Below are 20,470 nucleotides of genomic sequence, written 5' to 3'. Positions count from 1 at the left end.
GGCATATTGGTGTTATCTCTTTCTCAGACATTTTACAGTCTTGAGTATAACGACAGCTCAGAATGTCCCTGTTAAAGTTGTTAAATATAACGAAGAATTATTGAGTTTCTGAGAATTTAACACAGGCTTCTGGATCTATACCTGAAGCTAGAGTAAAAATGTATGGCACTGTTGTGAAGCATCTTTTTTGCATACAGAGGAAAAGCAACTTCTGCGTCCAGGGAGGATGCAGATGTTGGGTCTAAATTTCAGAGAAAATATGAGAGCATCTTATGAAATATTGCTTCTTCCAAAACGAAAAAGTGCTGAAAGGTGGTAATTCTACTGCAACTTAATCTTGTGGAGTACATTTTAGTACTAACAGATAGACTTACAAATAAAAAGCCAATGTACACATTCCAAATTGACAAGTTAAGTACTGGATTACTTCTCTGGTTTCTAGCCCTGGAAACTACTAAGTAAATTTGTTGTTCCATTGGCCATGTGGATTTATTCCCTTGGTATCTCCCTTCAGGTTTGTTTTTTTTCTTTTTCCTGAGGTATGAGTTAATGTCAGTGTCTAACTAATGCCAGTAGCTCAGCAAATAAGACGATTGGGTGATTTCAAAGTCTTTGAGTTTAAAATAACTCCATGAGATGTGGGCTAGCACCTGTGTTCTTGTTTAGATAGTCATGAGAAAGCAGGCTTGCTCAGGGAACATAACTCAGTGAACTTTACGTCCCTCTTAAAAACTACCTGATAGAGTAATCTATTGAGGTGTGGCTAGGAGATAGATCATTTGGAGGCGTGGTATAGGCTTGCCACAATTCAAAGCTGGTGAGCTCTCTGCTGAGACCATTGCCCATGTTGTTTTATCAGTATGGGAGAAAACTGTCCCATCTGCAGCATAAGAACCCCAGGCCCTTTGAAATGTCCCTGTGCTTTGCTGAAGTGCCAAGTACCTTGTTAACTCCAGATAAGAGCAGGCATGAATTTGAGCAGGAATTCTCTGGGAGAAGTGGTAGAATAGGAAAAGGTAAGTCTGGGGATGATGGGGTATTATTTATTTTATCTGTCTTTCACTGAGCTGTATTCTTTGTCTTGCTGGCTTTTGATGCTAAAGGAGATTGACTTTACTAGGTGACTATGTTAATTGATGGGGAGCTGTGTCCAAGGCCAATTGCAGCTAATCAAAAGGAAGCCTAAATTTTAACCCAAAAGAGCTCTAGTTAGGATGAAAAGTCTGCATTTTTGAGACGTATTCTGCTTCTGGAAGTAACTGCTGTCAATTTGCCTCTCTTTTTTTCTAAAGACCCTGTCATGCTGTTTAGTGGTTTGGGTGGTCAATAAGGTTTTTTAACCTTCTAGTTTCAGAACATTTAGTTTCTCAGCTATTCAACAGGGACAGCTTAGGTATATGCTGATGTTTGCTATGTTAGGTTTTTTTCTTGGCTAATGACAGTAAAATTATTATAGAAAGTGGCGAGCACAAAATTTTTTTAAAAAATCCTCTGACTAAAATTAAACATTTGCCGGTCTTAATATAGCTTCTCAGAAATAGAATGGCACAATTGCCCTAAAACATTTCCCTCAAGGATCTATCCCCTTTAACATGGATTCCTTTTTTTATCTGACTTATATCTGTCTTTACTGTATCTTTTAAGCATTAATCAAGAACGACTGTGTTCTTGTGTTCCTGTTGTCATGTTAGTGTTACATCCTAACATTTTGCTTTGTAAGTCACTTGTGATATGTAGCTAAACATGTGATGCACTCATTTTTCTTGCAGTGAGCAAACCGAGGTTCCTGCACTCTCAATGGATAATAAACAGATTTTGTGTATGGACATATCTAGCTCTAGGTTTGCTTCTGATGAACAGATTAATTCCCTCTCCTTTATTTCTTTCCTTGAATCTCCACAAAACTCAATCACTGAAATAGGCTCTTTTAGCCAGCCAAGAACTGTTGAAGTCCTCAAAGCAGAGTCCCAGGTGGGCTTGAAAAATCTTTTGCAGAATTACTGTCAAGTCTAAAATACAACAACTAGGTTGTTTTCCATAAGAAATTACACTTCTGCTCTTACTGTAGTGCTGCTTCTAGTTCATCTTTGAACTTATTTCTGATTTTAACCAATTCTGACTAATAGGCTCAAAATTATTAAATACCTTGAAGATGGTTGGATAGAGGAGAAAAGGCATTATATGTTTCCATACTGGAAAGAGGCCAGTATGATTATTGCCTTTTTAGGCATTGCAGAATCAATACAAGAGAGACAGTGGAGTAGTCTTCATTAGTGTCACTGCTTACCAAACTACTCATGGCTCAATTAATATTAACAAAAGATGTTTTTTCCACTTAGTTTAGGTTTGCGAAGCTGGTAGCTTATATCTGCATAATGCATTTAGGATCCCTAGAAGGCCCTGGAGAACATTGCCCAAATAAAAGCATTTCAAATCTATGAAACTAATTACAAAGGTATTTGATATGCTGAAATCATCAAAAGATGATGAGGAGTTGAAACTTTTTATCATACAAGTTGCTTTGAGTTGAAAGTTATATAGTATGTGTGGGATAGTTCAGTATCCCATGGGGGATTCAAAAGCAGGAGCTTAGATGGTTGTAAAATTATGGTTCAGGTGATAATAGAGCATTACTAATTGCTATTAAGCACTATAGCAGCTCCAAGTCTTGGTGCAAGGCATAAATTATTGTGATAATCTAGTGTGTGAAATAATGTCCTGCATTTCTAGAGCAATTTGCATGTTTATGATTGCTGTGGCTGAGTTGTAATTTAACTTTTAACCCACAATACTTGGGGGGGTTGTGGTGGGTTTCACTTTGGGAACTGCATTTGTTAAAAGTGTTTCCAGAGGTTGTGATAGGGCTGCCGAGATGGATTGTCACTTAAGACATCCAGGCCCTATTTTTAGAACACTTATATTCCCCAACTTAGTCTATGCAGTCATTCTCAATCAAGGTGAGTGTTGTGTGCTTGAAAATGCTGCTTGAAAGTCTGATTTTTCAGCCTTCTCACCTAGGAATTTGGCCAGACCTGTTCAGTGGATGAGCTCTTAGAAAACAGTACTTGGTGTTTTTGCAGTGCAGTTTAGAATAGCAGCAGTGTCTTTGGAGTAGATGAGTTTTTTTAAAGGGTTTTAAAGATGAAATAGTGCTTCTCTCTGCCTGCCTCTATTTCTTTTTAGAAATTTATGGTAACTTCTGGTCTTTGCTGGATAAAAAAAAATGTTAAGTTATTCTCCAAGAGATGATGCTTCAAATGTAACACAAGATTAAGGGGAAAAAATAGGATAAGTTTTAATTAGAGCAGTGAATAGCAAGGTTTCCCTCTAAAAATGAGTAGTAAAAACATTGGTGAGAGAGTCACTGGCTGTATTAACAGGCTGTTCCGCAGTCATTTCTTGCTGGCTCTTGTCTGGAGCGGTGATTGACAGTTGTTTTTGCACTGCTTGCAGGAGCAACAGCAGATAGAAACATGCTGCCTTCGTGAGAAATGAGAATTTCTTTAGTCCTCTACTTGCAGTAGAAAAGTTTCTTCTAATGTTTTTGTTCTTGCACTTTTGAAGAATCCCATCTACTGTTCAATTTGCTTGCTCAAGAGTTGTGGCTATAAGTCAGAAACAAGCGCATGAAGCTGGGCATTCTGGACAATGTGGAGTGGGGAAATAAGAGCTAATTGATATGATAGGCAAGCAAAGTTGTCAAAATCGTTAGTCTATATTGTTCTAGTATTGTCTACATGTTATGACAATCCAGTCAGCGAACTTTCCAGGACTTTTGGATTTAAAAAGGATTTTATGTTTGAAGATTATATTTCTTTATTATCTAACTTTAGAAGTTCTAGATGTGGAAGCTTCAGATGCAAGAAATACTGCAGCAATTCAACAACTTCCCTTATGGTTGTGTTTTGTGCTTATATTTTATGTTTTACAGAACTTCTTGAGTTTTCAGAGGATGCATCTAGTGTGGCTGAAGGCAATAAAAAATCCACAAACAAACAAGGTGACAAATCTAAGGAAAACACCAGGAAGATTTTTAGTGGACCAAAGCGGGTGAGTAATAACCCTTGGCTTAGAAAGGCCAAGACAAAGCTCTTACTTGAGTTAACTCTACTGTGGTAGATTTTTCAAGCAGGGCTCTTGTCCCAGTATATTTCTGCATTTGAGAATCTGTTGAATTTTACTGTTCAGATTACACTTTACCTTTGGAAAAGTAAGGCCTTCAAGTGTAAAACTTTGTAGTGATTACTGAGAATTTCACTTTTCAGCTGTGAGTCAGAGAGGAGGGATTGCTCAAAGGTAATTCTTTTCCTTCTAGACTGCTGTTAAAGCATCATTAAAGGCTGTGTATTGTGCTTCTTTTTCATTCTCCAAGAAATATGTATTGTGGTACAAGACTGAAGTTGGAAGCTTTCCTTTGGCAATTGGAAGAATATTCATATTCTCTGTTAAGGACTGGTGCATTTGACTGGCATGTGGAAGAGTTAGATGATTAAATTAGGAAAGAAAATAAAGCCTAGACCCATAGACCCCACCCCACACCCTCTTACTGTGTTGTATTAAGTGCAAATTTGGCATTTCATATTACTAATGGAACTTTTTGTCTTTTTTGTGTCTATTATACATTATTCGCTATTTTGAGGTTTTTAAAAATTCATGTACAAAGAAAGTTGTATTTAGCTACTAAGGGGGAAGGTTTGCAATAGCAGGATCAATGTAGTTTCTATTCAGAAGATTATTTTACTTGATTGTCCAGGATACCTGCTTCTGAAGCCCCTGTCTTTTTTTAATATGCTCTCTGCGAAATAAGTTCCCATTATCTGGTGAAAAGATTCTGCTCTCTTAACCATTGTGGCAATCCAGAACCACTGTAATAAGAAAGGAAAAACTGATGAGGGAAGTACAGTTGCATTTCTATTTTACCTTTGAGTTTCTAAAGCTTTGGAAGACATAGCATGCTAAAGTAGAAGTGTTTTGATAGAGGAATGTGTTAATAGTTTTCAAGTTGTAAGTATTTTTGAAAACAGTCTTTTCCTATGTCATTTTTTCCCTAAGCCATCCTAATGGTTACATTTTCATTAAGGCAGCTAATTTTGTACAGTTTTATTTGAAGTGATATTTTAAGGTGTTTTTTCTTTCCTCTTTAATAGTTTTTGAAGTTTATAATTTATCAGATGATTAAATAATATATATATATTTTAAAATTGCAGCTTTCTACTGCTCCCTGTCTGGAACAGGTCACAGGCTGGCTGGGAGACAGAACTGTGGGGAATGTGAATTTGACTGAGGCTGTCTTGCTGTATTTTTCAGCAGCATAAAAGAGCTATAGGTGTTCTTGTGATCATGGATTTTTTAAAACTTTTTAATATTGATGTGCTTCAACTTGAAGTACTTAAGGATTTATATGAAAATTATTTTAATCTTGAATTTTTATCCCAAAACTAGGCAAAAAACCTTACAGCTGTATCATATTATAAATATATGTTAAAATACTGACACAAGTCTAGAAAATTCGCAGTTGGGAATAAACTGGAAGGATTAAATGACGTTACTGATGTTATAGCAATGGAATTGATACATGAGTAAAAACGACTGTAGCTGTATTTCAGATTTAAACTTGCATGTTCTGTAATGGTATGGCTATATTACATGGAGCTACTACAAACCTTATAAAACTTGTTTTGGTTATAGTTAGAGACACTGTAATTATATTTCTAAACTATGGCTATAAACTCTTAAATCTCATTTCTTCTAATGAAATTCTTATTAACCACCTGATTTAAAATGGGAGCTGTGAAACTGCTTCTAGGTGTGGCCTCACCGAAGCTGAGCAGAGGGGGACATTCTTGCACATTTGCCTTACCTTGTTTTATAATTTCTCGCGGCACCCAGCATATCCTCTTTTACTGCTGGGTGGTGGTGTTAGGAATCTGGCTCTTCGTGTCTCACTGAGCTGAAAAAGAAGCAGCTCTGTAGTTCTCGGGATGCAGCGTGTGACACAGTGATGCTGCAGCACATCCAGCGAGCTGCTTCTGCCCCCCGCAAGGTTTGTGGTCAGCAGCTGCGCTCCCTCACAGCTTTCACTGATGCTTTTTCAAACCGACTGTTATGGTCTGACAGTAGAGGCAAGTCCTTGAAACTTCTGATGCTTGAGTAGTAAAAGATTGTGGACATCTGTGGCTAACTTGGGCTGTTAACAGTGAGTCTAAAAACTACTGTTCGTGTAAGGAGTCTGTCTCACTGAAATCTTTGACTCGTTCATAAGGATAATACTGAGCACAGAAGTTGCAGTAGCATATACATTAGGGATTTAAAGTCTCAACCTGAATTAATGCTGCTTTTAAAGATGATTTTAAATCTCTTTATCCTGAGTCTGAGTTACAGGGAAATACTATGTTCTATAGCAATGTAATTATGTACTTAAAATACATAAATATTGGCATAACTCCTAAATTATGGGTGTGAAGCATGCATGAGTAATATCTGCAAAAGTTTGTTTGCAGCTGTTGCAGCTTAAAATTTTAATTAAACTGGCTCAGCGCATTGCTCCTGAGCATATAAGTATGGGAACCCTATATGGCAGTGCTATACCTTTTATACTGGATTCTTATGGCTTAATCGCCCCTCTACACCTTCTGGCACTTTGACACAACTGACACGTTCTCAGCTGTTAGGCAAAGTAAGCAAGATGGAAGAACTTGTTTTTGCTGCTGCGGTGTCTGAGCTGTGGAGCGTTTTGGGGCTCCGTTCCCAAGCTTGCCCTGTTGGTAAGAGGAGTCTGTGAGCAGCTCCTAGTGCTGCCTGGGCAGAGCAGGGCAGCGTAGGGCGGGCCAGCAGCCACCACCCGGGAATCATGCGGCCCTGCTATAAATGGGGTAGTGCTTAGCTCTGCTCACCTGCAGGGCTGGGAGGGTCTTGACTTGAAGCAAAGTGGGCCGGGACCCTAATCCTTGTGTTAGGGCTGCTCAGGGAGAGGGAAGAGTGACTTACTGCCCTTGCATGCCCTGGGGCAGAGCGGGCAGAGTACTGAATCTTTCCAGTAAACATACTCAAAGGCATCTTCTGCATTTTCTCAGATGGGGGCACAAAGGGCATAGAAGATCAAGGTTTTGGGTTGGTACTGTCAGGATTTTGTTTAGTCTCTGCCTTAGAATCAATGAGCTTTAAAAATGATTTTTTTGGAATTAATTTCTTAGATCCTGCTCTTTGCACCAAGTTAATTTCGTATTTTTTTTGTGCTTGCATTAACATGAATGCAACTTATTGTCTCGAATATCTTCAAATTTTCTGGAAAGGATGAAAAGTAAATTTTTTGGTTAGTGAAGTGAGGCGGAGTACACATCACTGACTGCTGCTGATTCAGAGACTAGTTCTCAAATTAAAACTGTTCTTAATATTAATCCATTACTTAATGACTTCAGACTTGAGTTAAAATGTATGCTTCCCTTAATTCCTATTACAAAAAGGGTTAGCTAAATGTGTATTAAAAAAAAAAAAGCTAGCTTAGGTACATTTACTGTCTTTTTGTGATGTGATTATCTTGACTATCTAAACTCGGGTGTCTTACCTCTAGCAAATCTGTGTCTGTTCTGTGACCTTCTGTATATTTTTTCTTATCTCAGGAAGCGGAGGACCATTACAGCAGTGCGCTTTGTTCCTCTCTGTGTAGGTGTTGGGTTATATAGGAAGAGGAATGGAAAAATTGCATTACTGCTGACTTGCATATCCTTGTGTTTCCCTTGAGCCACTGACTTGAGCGTGGAATGAAGGATTTTCTTGGGCACTTCACTTTATTTCACTGTTTCTAATTGTCATGCTGTTTTACAGTTACTTCAATAGTATAAAGTGCAGTAGCTGGAAAAAGTTGGGATCTTGTTGCCCTAGGCTTAAAAAGGAAAGGCATGTTTCGTAAGACATGGTTTTTACTGAAAAATTAAAAATACACAGAGCCAGGTATGTGTTTAAGCTGCCTTTGCTCTCCTTTTGCCCCTCTTGCTTCCCCTTCCCCGTGTTCCGCAGTTTGACAGGCTGCCTTGAACTGAATAAGGAACTGATGTGTGTTTAAAAAAGGAAATGTCTCGTACGAGACAGATCTGGCTCACTAGGAGCCTGGAAAAATGATTCCCCTCTCAGTTGAGGGAACAGAAGAGGAGGGATTAAGTCGTCTTAACCTGGTTAAGTCAACGTTGCAACTGAGAAATGCTCGCTGAACACAGCTGGCGTTGGCAGGATTACACGTAGCTCTTTGATCAAGTGACACTAATAGTCAGGCACAACAGTAGAGTTGAATGTGTGAGTGGCATCACTGCTGAATGCAGACGTAATGTAGCCAAAAGATTGCTGTCCACTCCGAGCCCAAGAGGAAATTTGGTTCAATCATAACTCTGTAATCACAGTTCTTCATGTTTTGTTCAAGTTGTGCAAATAATTGCTATGCTGCATGTCCAGCAAGGAACAGAAATGCATGCAGGTTTTCAAAGGGGATGTTTGTTGGCAGGTACGTGTGAAGGATACATGAAATCACTGGTGTACGAAGAGTGCTGAACCTGCAGAAAGATTTTCATCGTCTTTTGCATGACTTCGGTTTGATCTGGTCATCTTGAGTCACCAAATTCCTGTTATAAATTTTAGGCGCTGTGCGGTGTTGTCAGTCCTTGAAAATAAAGCTTACACGTGGTTCTTCTGCTGTTAATAGGATTTGTCGGGATGCAGGTTTAAGGATATAACTAATGAGGTCTGTCAGAGAAGTTTTTTCCATGTGTGCTCCATGCTGGCTAGAGGACTGAATGTAGGGGTATCAGCTGGAGACAAGTGCTGTATTTAGGTGTACTTGACTCCCAGTGAATTATTTGTGCCCTGTCTTTGCAAGTCCTTCAAAACTGAGGAGGTAAGAACCCATGGCTGTGGATTTGACTTAGCTAATATGGCTAAAAGGGCAATGAGGTGTGTGGGAGAAGGAAAGAAGCTGAATTCTGCTGTGATCTGTAGTTTTCTCACTTAGTTTGTATGTTACAGCAGATTTTTATCAGGCATCCTGCAGGTAACACTTATTTTTGCTTGCTTTCAAATTAATTTGCATTTCCCCATATTAAATTGTTAAAAATGTTTTGGGTTTGAGATTTAACTTAACTGAGGATTAATCTCTTTAAAAGGTGCAGCCTCGGTTGTTTCTGGCTAATTCCTGTCAATGGCTTGAGCTGCTTTTGGGAGCATCGGAGAAGCCCAGTTCTGAAATGGTGCCATGTCAGTCACTGCCAGAGCTTCTGCAGGAGCAGAGCGTCGCAGTCAGAACTGCCAGTACAGAGCACTGCCTGCTTGCCTTAACCATGGTTGCCTGGGAGTGGTTCCGTGTGCTAAATGTTTAAATTTGCTGAAACATTAGGAAATGTGCCCAACAAAAAGGAGGAATGGCTAAAACAAAGCTTTTAGATTTTTTTATGGTGTAAAACAGCTGATATTTCACACATTTAACTGCAGTTCACACTCTAATTTAGAAAAAAATACATTTGATTAATAGAATAATAATAGTTTTCATTAAGCTCAAGTTTGATATTTATAGGATTGTGCAAAGGTTAAGTGAAATAATCAGATTCTTCTGTAGGCAAGCTTATACAGTACAGAAGTCCTATTGGTTACTATCTGGGGATTATTTTTCCCTTGTACTATTGATGCAAGTAGCCCAAACCCACTTAGTTTTTCTTAAGTTATACAGGGTTGTAACCAGGACTATCTGGTTTTTAGATTCGTCACCTTGTTTGAGGAGTAAAGCAGCCTCTGTAGTTTTAGCTTATTGAGTCGGAGCATAAAACCTTGAAGCTGCCTCGGAGGGAAAGCCAGTGCCAGGAGCTGCTCAAAGTCCTTGCCTTCCTGCCCGTGCTCCTGGGGTGAAGCAGGTGTTTTGCAGAGCGAGGACCTTGGCACTGCCCAAGCCGCTTCCTTCCCTGGTGCTCCCTGTGCTGCTGCTGCTGCTCAGAGCTGCTGCTGCAGTGTCAGGAGAGGCGGCTCCCTTGTCCCGAGCGCTGTCAGGAAGAGTCATGGATTGTGGTGCTGCTTGTCCTGGGGGAGAGGTAGCGTGTGGAGTGGGACAGGAGGAGGCAGAGGCTGGCCCTAAAACAAGAACTTATTCCTTGGCGATTGAATATTATATCCTTCCATTCCCCTCTCTTTACCCTCCCCATCAAATTCAGTGCCTTAGTAAATAGGGAACATGGGGTAAATGCTCAATTGCATGAGGCTTCAGTCATGCTGACAGCTCTAAAATAACAGCAAAACTGAATGCAAAATATTGCAGTTTCATTTGTCAGTGGGGACTTAACTTACATGCAGGTAAGCATGTAAGATTGCTTTCCAAGCTCCCATGCTGTTTGAGCTTGGCTGGTTCAGCCAGCTCATAGCCCATGGCTGTATTTACACTAGATAGAAGTGCAGGCAACCTGAGCAAACTGAGAGCAAAAGCAGTTGTTGCTGAGGTGCCACTTCCACAGTACACACACCCTGGGAGTTTTTACTTTGGATCAGCTCTGTTCTGCTCCTCTTTAGGGAATGCCCTTTAATAGCTGCATGAGCATCTTCCAGTTTAGGAGATTTATTTGGAAAATGCTTCCCTTATCCAAAGTGCTTATTGCACACATATGTGTGCAAACGTACGCACACACTCACTCTTAACACCTCTTGCCAAGCATGTGCTTGCAGAGGAGCACGCTGGTCTAGTTACTTGAAGGCACATGCAGCGTTTCTCTTGATTCTAGCTTTGGGGTTACAATATGGTGCCTAGTGTATCTAGTACCCTGCTGCCTTTATCTGGACTTGCTGTAGATCTTAGGCAGAGATGGTAACTGCACCGCATGTCTCCTGCTTCAGAGTTCACCTGTTGGTGCCACATACAGACCTCCCTTGGCCATTTCTTTTACAGAATGAATCTCATCTTTATCACAATGCCATGCTTCTTCAGGTTAAAGTTTCATGTTTCCCTTTGCTGCCTGACCCATCGTGTTTTGTACCCTGTGGGCCTCTTGAGCTCTCAGAAAACATTTTGCAATTCTTCAGAAGTCTGATGCAAGAAAAAGCTCAGCGAGTTGTTCTTTCCCACCCGCCCACCCTTCTCCCCTCCACCATCCATTGCGATTGCTGCTGCTACTCCTGAAACCTGGTTGAATACCAACCTGTGCTTGTTTACCCTTGTCCCTGCAGGATGCTCGTGTGCTGCATGTTGGCAGGAGGGGGGAGTTGATGGGGGAGAAGGGGAAAATGGAGAGAACCTCCTTTGGGCAGCCTGCAGTGGGCTGTTGCCTGGCTTTTGGACTTGCTCTTTGGGATACTTTTTTTTTCCCCTATTTCATCTCAATTTTTTCACCCTCACAGCTTCAGACTGTATGAACTGTCCGAGTAGTCACTGCTTTTGACGGTTTAGTTCAAGGATGTTTGTGCACAGGATGAACCGTTTGGCCCATCTCTGCGGTTAACTGCTCGGTGGCTCTGCCACCCACCTGACATGCGAGTCTCCAGAGACGCCTGCCGTGGCAGGACTTGCTTGAACCGCCTGCTGCTTGCTGTGCTCAGTAGTAATGTTTGCTGTGGGATCTTTGGGTCACCCTTCCAAATACTGGTAGCACATAACACTAGGTATTCTATATCTATCCTTAATAGGGAGATTTGTTGAGAAGGTACTAAAGGAGGCCTGTCCCATTTGACTAGCTTCTTTTACATAAGTATTGTGAAACTGCAGCCTCTTTGTTGCTTAGCTGTGTAGAGCAATATGGTATTGCCAGGTGCTAGTCCGTGGTGTGGGTGCCCCTAGAAACGCCTCAAACGCGGTGCTTGGTGATTGGAAGGGCTCACGTGCCTGGCGCGGGGCTGCATCCACCCCAGGCAGTGGGAGGAAGAGGCTGGCCATGCAGGAGGCCCTCTGAACCGGTGCTCTGCCAGCCCTGACTTCTGGCTGGCTGCTTGCTGTAAAGCAAATCTTCCCTTGGTCACTCAGAAGACACTTACTAGGCCTAATCTTCTCCTGTGATCCAAATGGGGGAGATGCAGCTCACATTATGAACACTAAATAAATGATTTGGTTCTAGCTTGATTTTATTTATACTGCTATCTTATCTGGAGTCCAAATCAACTTTTTTTTTTATCAGACAGCCTTCTGCTGAATTGATATTCCATCTCCCTGTTCTGAAACAAAATATCTTTGTCCTGAGTGGGTTTTCATTCCTTCCACTTTCAAAAGAAACAATACTTTACGAATAGTTCTCTGTTGCTTAACGTATTTGTCATATTTTCTTTCCTCTTCCAAGTCAAACGCTCAGGAGACAGTAGTGCTCTTAATGCCTGTGACTCCTTAATGGTAAATAATCAAGTATTCTGATTTATTTTGAGTCTTTGGGAACTTATTTGTAGTTTTGACAAACATCTGGCTACGAGTCTTCCCCACTGCCAAAATAATACATTTATCAAGATGCCTGTTAAAAGTGTTTTTTGTTGTCCTTTATCTTGAAAAGTATTCCTGCCTGCAAATAGCTGCTGTCTTTCTTGTTTTGCCAGTTTTTCAGGATGAGTCATGTCCCTGGTTCTTAGGTTTCTGCTGTTCTTGCATCTGTGAATGGCAAGCAGGGCTGCGTCAGTGTGCGTAGGGGGCCAGTGCTTGGAGTCTGCTCTGAAGCTTTTAGGGATGAGAGGTTAAGAATGACACACAGTTTCTGCCACTTGCAGATGATCTTATAAAATTGCCAATCCCGTGCATTTTATTTAAAAATACAAAAAGAAAAAAAAATCCCTGGCATTTTTTTTTTTTTTTTTTTGCATCCCAGCTCACTCCCAAGACTACGCATGGTGCTGCACATGTAACACCCTTTGCACCTACACTGAGTTATTTGCACCCTTTCAGACATCTGTTTATGTCAGCAGCTGTCAGTTCTGTGCAGCCTCACATATGGAAAAAGGAAATAGTCTGCTCTGTTACTTAGTAAAAGCTCTTACAGCTAATGAATATTCCAGAATTTATTTGTCTGAAGAGCAGAGGATTCAGGGGACGGTTGTGCTTCCACTTGCATCTGCTCTGATCTCCTCTTGAGAGGCAGAAATCTTGAAAAGTCTGTTGTGTGAATAGTTGCAAGGTGGCCTTACCTTGATGAGAAAATAAGTCACTTGCTTACATGGCTGCTACTTAAAAGTCAGTATTCCTTTTTTCAGAGAAGATTTATGAGAGTCTTCTGGTATTAAAGGGTTTTTTTTTGCACTAGTTTGGGCACTGAGAGTGAGATGGGGTCATGGATCAGCTGCTGGCGACGCTGGGCTGGTGTGTGGGTTATCTAATGCAAAACTGCTGGGAGGTTAAGTTAATTTTATCTAAAAGTGCAAGGTACTACGGGGTTAGTGGATAGAAGTCCTATTCATATGCATTTGGATTTTTGAATGATTACAACTGTGTTCATTTGCAGTTCAAGTTCTGTTACAAGAGGTCTTTTACATGAAAGCTTCCTGATTTTTCAAAGCAGGCATTTTTGGTAACATCACTGGATTTCTCATGTAAAAGGGGGCTTGCTTTCTGTTACAGTGTTGGAGCTGCAGTAAGGAGTGAGCTGTAGAATCCTTCAAGCTGGGCTGGGGTACCCCCCGAGACCATAACTGCTATTTGAGGCCCTTAGTATCCCCTTAGTATGCCACTATCCCCTGTTAGCAGCACGTGGGGCAGCTGTCCCGTGCTGCTGTCTGGTCCCACCGGTAGCAGCTGAGGCTCCTGGCGACATTGACGGTTACTGTGCATCATCTTTCCACCAGCCTCACCCTGAACCGAAATGGATACTAAAAACATGCCTGATTTCTGTGTTTGTGGTTTAATACAGCAGACTTTGCCTTTTAGTGTCCTGTGTACCAGAGTACTTGTGCTCTCTTCCCAACCTGCAGTATGCACTGGAGCAGCTGAGTAATTCTGGGGAAGCAACCAGCAAATACTCATTTTTTCCCCACCTCATGTATTTATGAAACTGGTGATAAAATGCATCTTTGTTACTAAGTTCTTTCATATGTTGATCACAAAACCTAATTCACATTCAGCATACGAAGATGCTACTTAGAAATTTGCAGAAGATGAGAATTATTCTCTCTCTTTAGCATTTTGTCAGCACCAAACCTTTTTCAAAGAAGAATCTCTGTAACACTGTCTAGTTTTGGATAGGCATTTCCAGTCAGAACTGCAGCACCTGAACTTAAAAAATGGTTTTGCCTGGTGAGACTGTAGGAAATTGTATAAATTAGTGTTTATGTTACTTAAAGTTAAAAATAACCAAGAAGCATTGAAACCATTCACTGGTGGAAGTGACAGGGAGAGGAAAATTTGCATTAGCCTTCCTAGGTAAGGGCACCCTTGCTGTGTTGCTGCTATGGCCACATGCTCTGGCCACCCCCTCCACACTTACTGTCTGGAATAATTTCTTGGCAAAATAGCTCCACTTGTTAAAGCCGTGGCTATTTTGTGTGGTTACTGCTGCTGAGTGCCTGAGCACTTCTTTTTTACAATTGATAAATAAAGGAAGATCCACTAAAGTAGATTTCTTATGACAGCGGAAAAGCACGTTGGAGGAAAAAGGAGAGACTTTTTCTTTTACTTGGAAAACAAAATGATTTGAAACTCGACAGATGTTTTGGTCTCTGAAAACTCATAGCTCAGAGTTTGGTGTGCGAGTAATGTTCTTCGAAGTTCTGCTGGAGTTTCTCTTCTTGTAAAGGCTGGAAGAGTGTAGCAAGATAGCCAGCTCTAACAGTACTCGAGTGGATGAGGAGCCCCAGACTTGCAGACTGCTCTGGGTTTTTGTTGTGCTTTGTAGACTGGTATGAAATCCAGAGATTTCAAGATTTCAAGTATTGCAAGATTTGCTGTATATCTGTTTGTGTGCTGTTTTCAAGCCAGTATTGGTTTCATGGATTTGATGCATTATATTTTGACAGAAAATTAATTTTAAAGCCTATATCTTTATATTTTTCCCTACGAAAAAAGTCTATACAACTGTGCATAAGGAGTTGCATGATAATATTATACAATTTCTACAGTATGTGGCATATTTTTAAAATTGTGAAAAATGAAATATTAATCTGTGAATTATTTTGATGTGACATTGGTAAACTCAGATACTGGAAATCTGTTTTACCTTTCTCTAAGAACATTATTGCATTCATTTAAAAAAAGTCAAGCATTTTTTTCATCTTCAATTTATTGTGACACAGCTTTGAGCAGAAAAAGATGCTGCTTAATTTATTAGTACAGATTAAGATGTTTCCCTTGAGCATTTTATATCCCTCCAAGCATCGAAAACTAAGTTGATCTTGTATTTTGAATCAAACCTTTATTCGTATTTTCTACTGACACAGTATTTGCTAACAACTTTTTTCTTCCGAGCTGTCTATTTTTTATAGAAAGATTTTACTTTTTTCTTTGAATGTATACATTTTAATGAGAAAATATTGAAAAATTCTTGAAATACATACGCATCAGGACTTGAGCTGTTTGTATAAATTTGTATGTCTTTACATCCATTAGATGCTTCAAAGTCTGTCAGGTTTTCTGATACGTACTATACTGAGGATATGAGTGAAAACTTGTGTTGTTGCAGAGACAAGAGGAAAAGTGAAGCTCATTTAGTTTTTACTTAGTGTACTGTGTATTTTTTTATCTTTTAGTCTCCAACAAAAGCTGTATATAATGCTAGACACTGGAACCAGCCAGAATCAGAGGCTCTGCCAGCACCACCGGTTTTGAAAACACCTAGTGTCCCGGTAAGTAACGTGTCTTTATTAACTTTAATAAAGATTTCTCCTTTATGATTCACTGATGCTTTTGAAACCAGCAGAAGTTATTTGGGAAGGTCACAGTAATTCACATTATAGTCCACTTCATCATACATGCCACTGTGTGGTTGACAGTGAGGAAACTGTATCAGTGGAAATAGTCTAGAGTGGGCTCTTACCTAAAAACACAGCAGTGCAGATTCTTCCCTTGTATAGTGAAGTTGAGCTTTCTGACAGTAGGCTCCAATTCATCTCTATGATCATCCCTAGAATTATCACACTGATACGCCTGGGAATCTAAGAGATATCAGGCAGAAAGGAAAAACTTCTAAAGTGAAGATCTGGTTTGCTTCTCCTTTATGTAATGGAGCAAAGCCTTGTGGATTGCCTTCTTGGACCTTGAGAAAAGGGGGAGGAGACAATTTTCTGTATACAGCTTGAATGGCTAATGTGATAGTATCAGACACAAGCATGAACAAAACACAAAATTTACCAAGAGGTGTTCTGAAAGGGAACTGATTTTGTTTGTTCCAAAGTCAGTGCTTGTTCAGAGGTTTGAGGTGATTCTATTTACTTAAGTTGTACTAAAACCAGAATCCAGGGCTATCCACTTGTAAAAGCTGACAGTGATCGTGCACTGTACGTTGGCAGTATTTTTGCAGTAAATTTTGCTTTTTCAGTGTCTTACTTGACTTGCATGAGAACAGAAAATCTGAATTCAGCTGACTTAATGCTTACTTGTATTTTTATTTTTTTTTTAATTCTACCCATCTCGTGGTCCCAAAACTAGCTTCTCCTGGCTTCATGCTTGTTTGCATTCTTGCAGCATTGTCAGCTTCCTTCAGTGTTAACTGCACTGCCTGGGAAGCATGAATGACTCATTCTAAAATATCAATTTGTGCTAACATTTGAGGAGAGATCAGATGCTTTAGCCTTTATCCCTTAAAAATTGGATCAAATCATAAAGACCCTAAAACCTTTGTTTAGTTTAACTTGTATGCATTTGAACTGAAGCTTTTATTTCTCACTGGTACCAAACTTGAAGGCAAATTTTGTCAATTTATGTGGCACTAACTGTGTGATAACACCCTTCCGTTTTTTTTAGCTCGTGGTGGGTTCAGACCCTTCAAAGACCTCCACACCTTTGTTAGGCACAGTTCAATATTTAAATACATCCTTTTCAGGTTAAGAAAATGTCTGGATCTTTACTGTTTGGGCAAGACATTTGCTTTCATCAAGCTTCCACTCTGTATCTGGAACTATCAAAATGCTCAGGAAAATGGCAGAGGTTTGACTGAACAAACCAGTCAGGGGAGTTTGTAGCTGCTCCTGATGGTATGATGTAGCCCTGAATTTCTTTCAGGCATAGTTTTTAGCCTCAGTTTATATGTATATGACCAAAGTTTGAGAGTAACAAAAGAAATAAGCCTTGATCCGTGTGTTCAGCTGCAGTCCTTGCATGGGTGACCCTGCTTCCCTAATTTCTGTAGGTGTCGCATGCAGAGCTGGACCTGCTTGTCTGAGGTTTATGGTGGGAAGTGGTAGGGTGCAAACTGCTCACACTGCGTGCAAGGGGTAGGGGTTGTGTTCTCTGTACATCGGTGCTAATTCTAGTGGTTCAGAGGACGCTTCTGAAAATGCTCATTTTCTGTATAAGGCAACAAGTGCATGGTGTTATTTAGACTGAGTGTGAGTACATGACCATTGCTGTTGGCCTTTGCATGTTTAGATGGTGGCCTTTGGTTATTTTGTTCCAATAAGCCCTGTGCTATCTTGTTTGTCTTTGTGACTGAATTTTGGCCCAAAAAAGCAGCCCAAGGATAGGCTAACACTTCAGCTTAAACTAGCCTTGAGTTAATACAGAGCAGTATATTGAGGAGAACATAGAATCATAGAATCGTTGAGGTTGGAAGGGACCTCTAGAGGTCATCTAGTCCAACCCCCCTGCACACGCAGGGTCACCTAGAGCACGTGGCACAGGACTGCGTCCAAGCGGGTTTGGAAGATGTGGAGAAGGAGACTCCACAGCCTCTCTGGGCAGCCTGTTCCAGTGCTTTGGCACCCTCACTGTTAAGAAATTTTTCCTTAAGTTCCTGTGGAACTTTTGATGCTTCAGTTTCTGACTGTTTCCTCTAGTTCTGTCAGTGGCCACCAGTGAGAAGAGGCCAGCACCATCCCCTCACTGCCTCCCTTGAGGTACTTATAGACACTGCTCAGATGCCCTCTCAGCCTTCTCTTCTCCAGGCTGAACAGGCCCAGCTCTCTCAGCCTTTCCTGAGAAATGCATAAAACTTGCCTAAGGTGGCAGGAAATTTCTTAATAGTTACTCTAGACCTAACAACAAGTTCTTTGCTGTCTGTTTATATTTCAGAATAGATTTATTATGGTTAAAAAGAGCCTATTAAAATGCCCGTAGATTGTTTCACAAGCGTTCATAATGCAAATATATGTAAAGCCAATATGTGGAGAATACCGTGAGTTTACAAGACTCTCTTCTATTTGTTTGAAACTTTCACAGTGGCAGTTTTTATAGTGCTAAAGGAATTGTGTTGGTAGGCTGCCTTTCCAAGGACGCAGTCGGAGAGGTGGGTGTCTCATAGCTGCACCCGAACAGAGCAGTGCAGCAGCCTGTAGCCACCCGTGAGAGCAGCAGACACGGAGTTTTGCAGCTCAAGCCCTGCTGGGACAGGGTTGTCTGGTTGCTCATACCAGGACCAGAGTGCTTACGATGGCTCAGCATAGCCACCTGCTCCTGCAGGCGTGGATGCTCCAGTTAAGGGGAAAAATATTTTAAGATGTTTGTAAGTAAAAACAAATAATTGTTTTCAAACCCTGAAGTTGGTAGTTCTCATTACTCTAAAACTTAAAGAATCAGTGTAAAATATATTTTTTCTCCCCTTTTTCAAAATTTCATTGGAGCTTTTCTGACTATTCGGAATTGCTTAATATTACAAATGCATATGGTTTCTGACCTTTTTTTTTTAAGAATAGGTACATTATCACACAGCTTAGGTACATATTGGTAGTGTAAGAGCAAAACCAACTAGTCCCAAAATGTGAATTTGACAAATGCACACCTGTTCTGTTTCCTGATGTGTTTAGTATATGTTGACATGCTCAAAACATCTGCCCATTGTAGCACTTTCTTATTAATAGGTAAGGCTATCTTCAAAGGAGGCAATTCATAAAGATGATGGAGTTTTTAAGGCTCCTGCACCACCTCCCAAAGTGATAAAAACTGTGACAATACCTACTCAGCCCTATCAAGAGATAGTAACTGCATTGAAATGTAGGAAAGAAGACAAAGAAGTAAGTATTCTTAAACAAATTTTTAAGATAAAGAATTGTCGGTAATTCTAAGTACTGAAGGAAGTGTCAAATGAAGTTTAGCTTTCCTAATAAAATAATTTTTTATTAAGTAGTTGAATGGCCTTCATTGACTTCTTAATGTTTCTTTATACTCAAAACTGAATAGATTTTTAAATGTACTTGTTAATGCTGTAATTGATCCCGAGAGCAACTTACCTAGGTCAAAATATTTGTCTCTTCCAGTTATACACTGTTGTTCAGCATGTAAAGCACTTCAACGATGTAGTGGAATTTGGTGAAAATCAAGAGTTCACAGATGATATTGAGTATTTGCTAAGTGGATTGAAGAGCAATCAGCCCCTAAACACACGTTGCCTTAGGTAAGATATCTCAATATAAAACACTGAACTTGGATATCAAGGAGCTAGTGAATTAAATGCATATTGATGGAACAAGTGACCTAACGTTAACATAATGGTTAGTAGTTATCTGGCATTTCTGCTATGAAGAGCAGAATTTGGAAAGAATTGTCAGCATGATAAGCTGTGAATAATAGTAAGTGGTCTGATTAGGAAGACAAAATGGGAAATTTTACAGTAAGGGTATGTTTTCTGAGCTTGTTTTTCTTATGACAAATTTTAAGAATATTTTCTGGTAGTGTTGCATAATGTGATCTTATGTGAGGAAAAGTCTTTTTTTTTTTTTTCCTGCAGAATTCAATTCTAAAATAGTATCTGGACTAGATGAAAAAGCATGCTGATTATGATTTAAAATTAATATAATATTGAGATCTTGCTCAATTCTAACAGCTCTCTAATTTCTGTTGAGAAATAATATAGGTAACATTGAGTGCAGTAATGTGATCCCAACATTAATTGGAGGCATTTCTAACATGCCTTGTAACATTGCCATGTTACTTACTGCAAGCTACACATTATTGCTAAACTAATATTAAAAAATCGTATTTCTGCTTTGAAAAAAATACTATATATCGCATATATAAATATATGTCATGTAATATTAAAAATAAATATAAATATTTATGAATATTGTTTTCCTTTCTCTGGACTTGAGTACTGAGGAGGATGTTCTGTAGCCACGTAATAATTTCTCTTCTTGTAAATTTTCAGCCTGCTTAGCAAACTACAAATACTAGAGAAGAATTTCAATCCATATAGATAGGTGAAGAGGGCACTTTATTTGAGAGATTACTGTGGATGAGAAAGTTATATGTTCTTGAGAGCGCCAATTTAAAGATAAATTATTATCCATGGTCTTCAAGAAATAGCAATGGATATTGTTGCTTTAGTATAAATTCAAGAAATCTGTAACCCTGTTTGTATGTGTGAGATTATAGAGATTAATACGGTGGTGACAGTTGAGGTTT

General features: G+C 39.8%; 1 protein-coding gene across 2 annotated transcripts in view; it reads left to right on the top strand.

Annotated features, from left to right (window-relative positions):
* The window catches only part of WAPL (WAPL cohesin release factor), a 60,038-nt gene that overhangs the window by 20,162 nt on the left and 19,406 nt on the right, over nt 1–20,470 (top strand). Inside the window, exons 3-6 of one of the 2 annotated variants that reach the window (XM_010212297.2) lie at nt 3,932–4,050; nt 15,667–15,762; nt 18,931–19,083; nt 19,327–19,463. In XM_010212297.2, coding sequence (XP_010210599.2) covers nt 3,932–4,050; nt 15,667–15,762; nt 18,931–19,083; nt 19,327–19,463 — 505 coding nt within the window. The remainder of the gene's footprint in view (nt 1–3,931; nt 4,051–15,666; nt 15,763–18,930; nt 19,084–19,326; nt 19,464–20,470) is intronic. The other variant, XM_088526355.1, reaches the window with a different exon arrangement.

The sequence above is a fragment of the Tinamus guttatus genome, unplaced genomic scaffold (genome assembly GCF_059628265.1).
Source record: "Tinamus guttatus ecotype Peru unplaced genomic scaffold, ASM5962826v1 Tinamus_guttatus_pri_ptg000246l, whole genome shotgun sequence".
NCBI lineage: Eukaryota > Metazoa > Chordata > Aves > Tinamiformes > Tinamidae > Tinamus > Tinamus guttatus.
The sequence above is the reverse complement of the archived record's forward strand: the minus strand, read 5'-3'. Positions and strand labels throughout refer to the sequence as shown.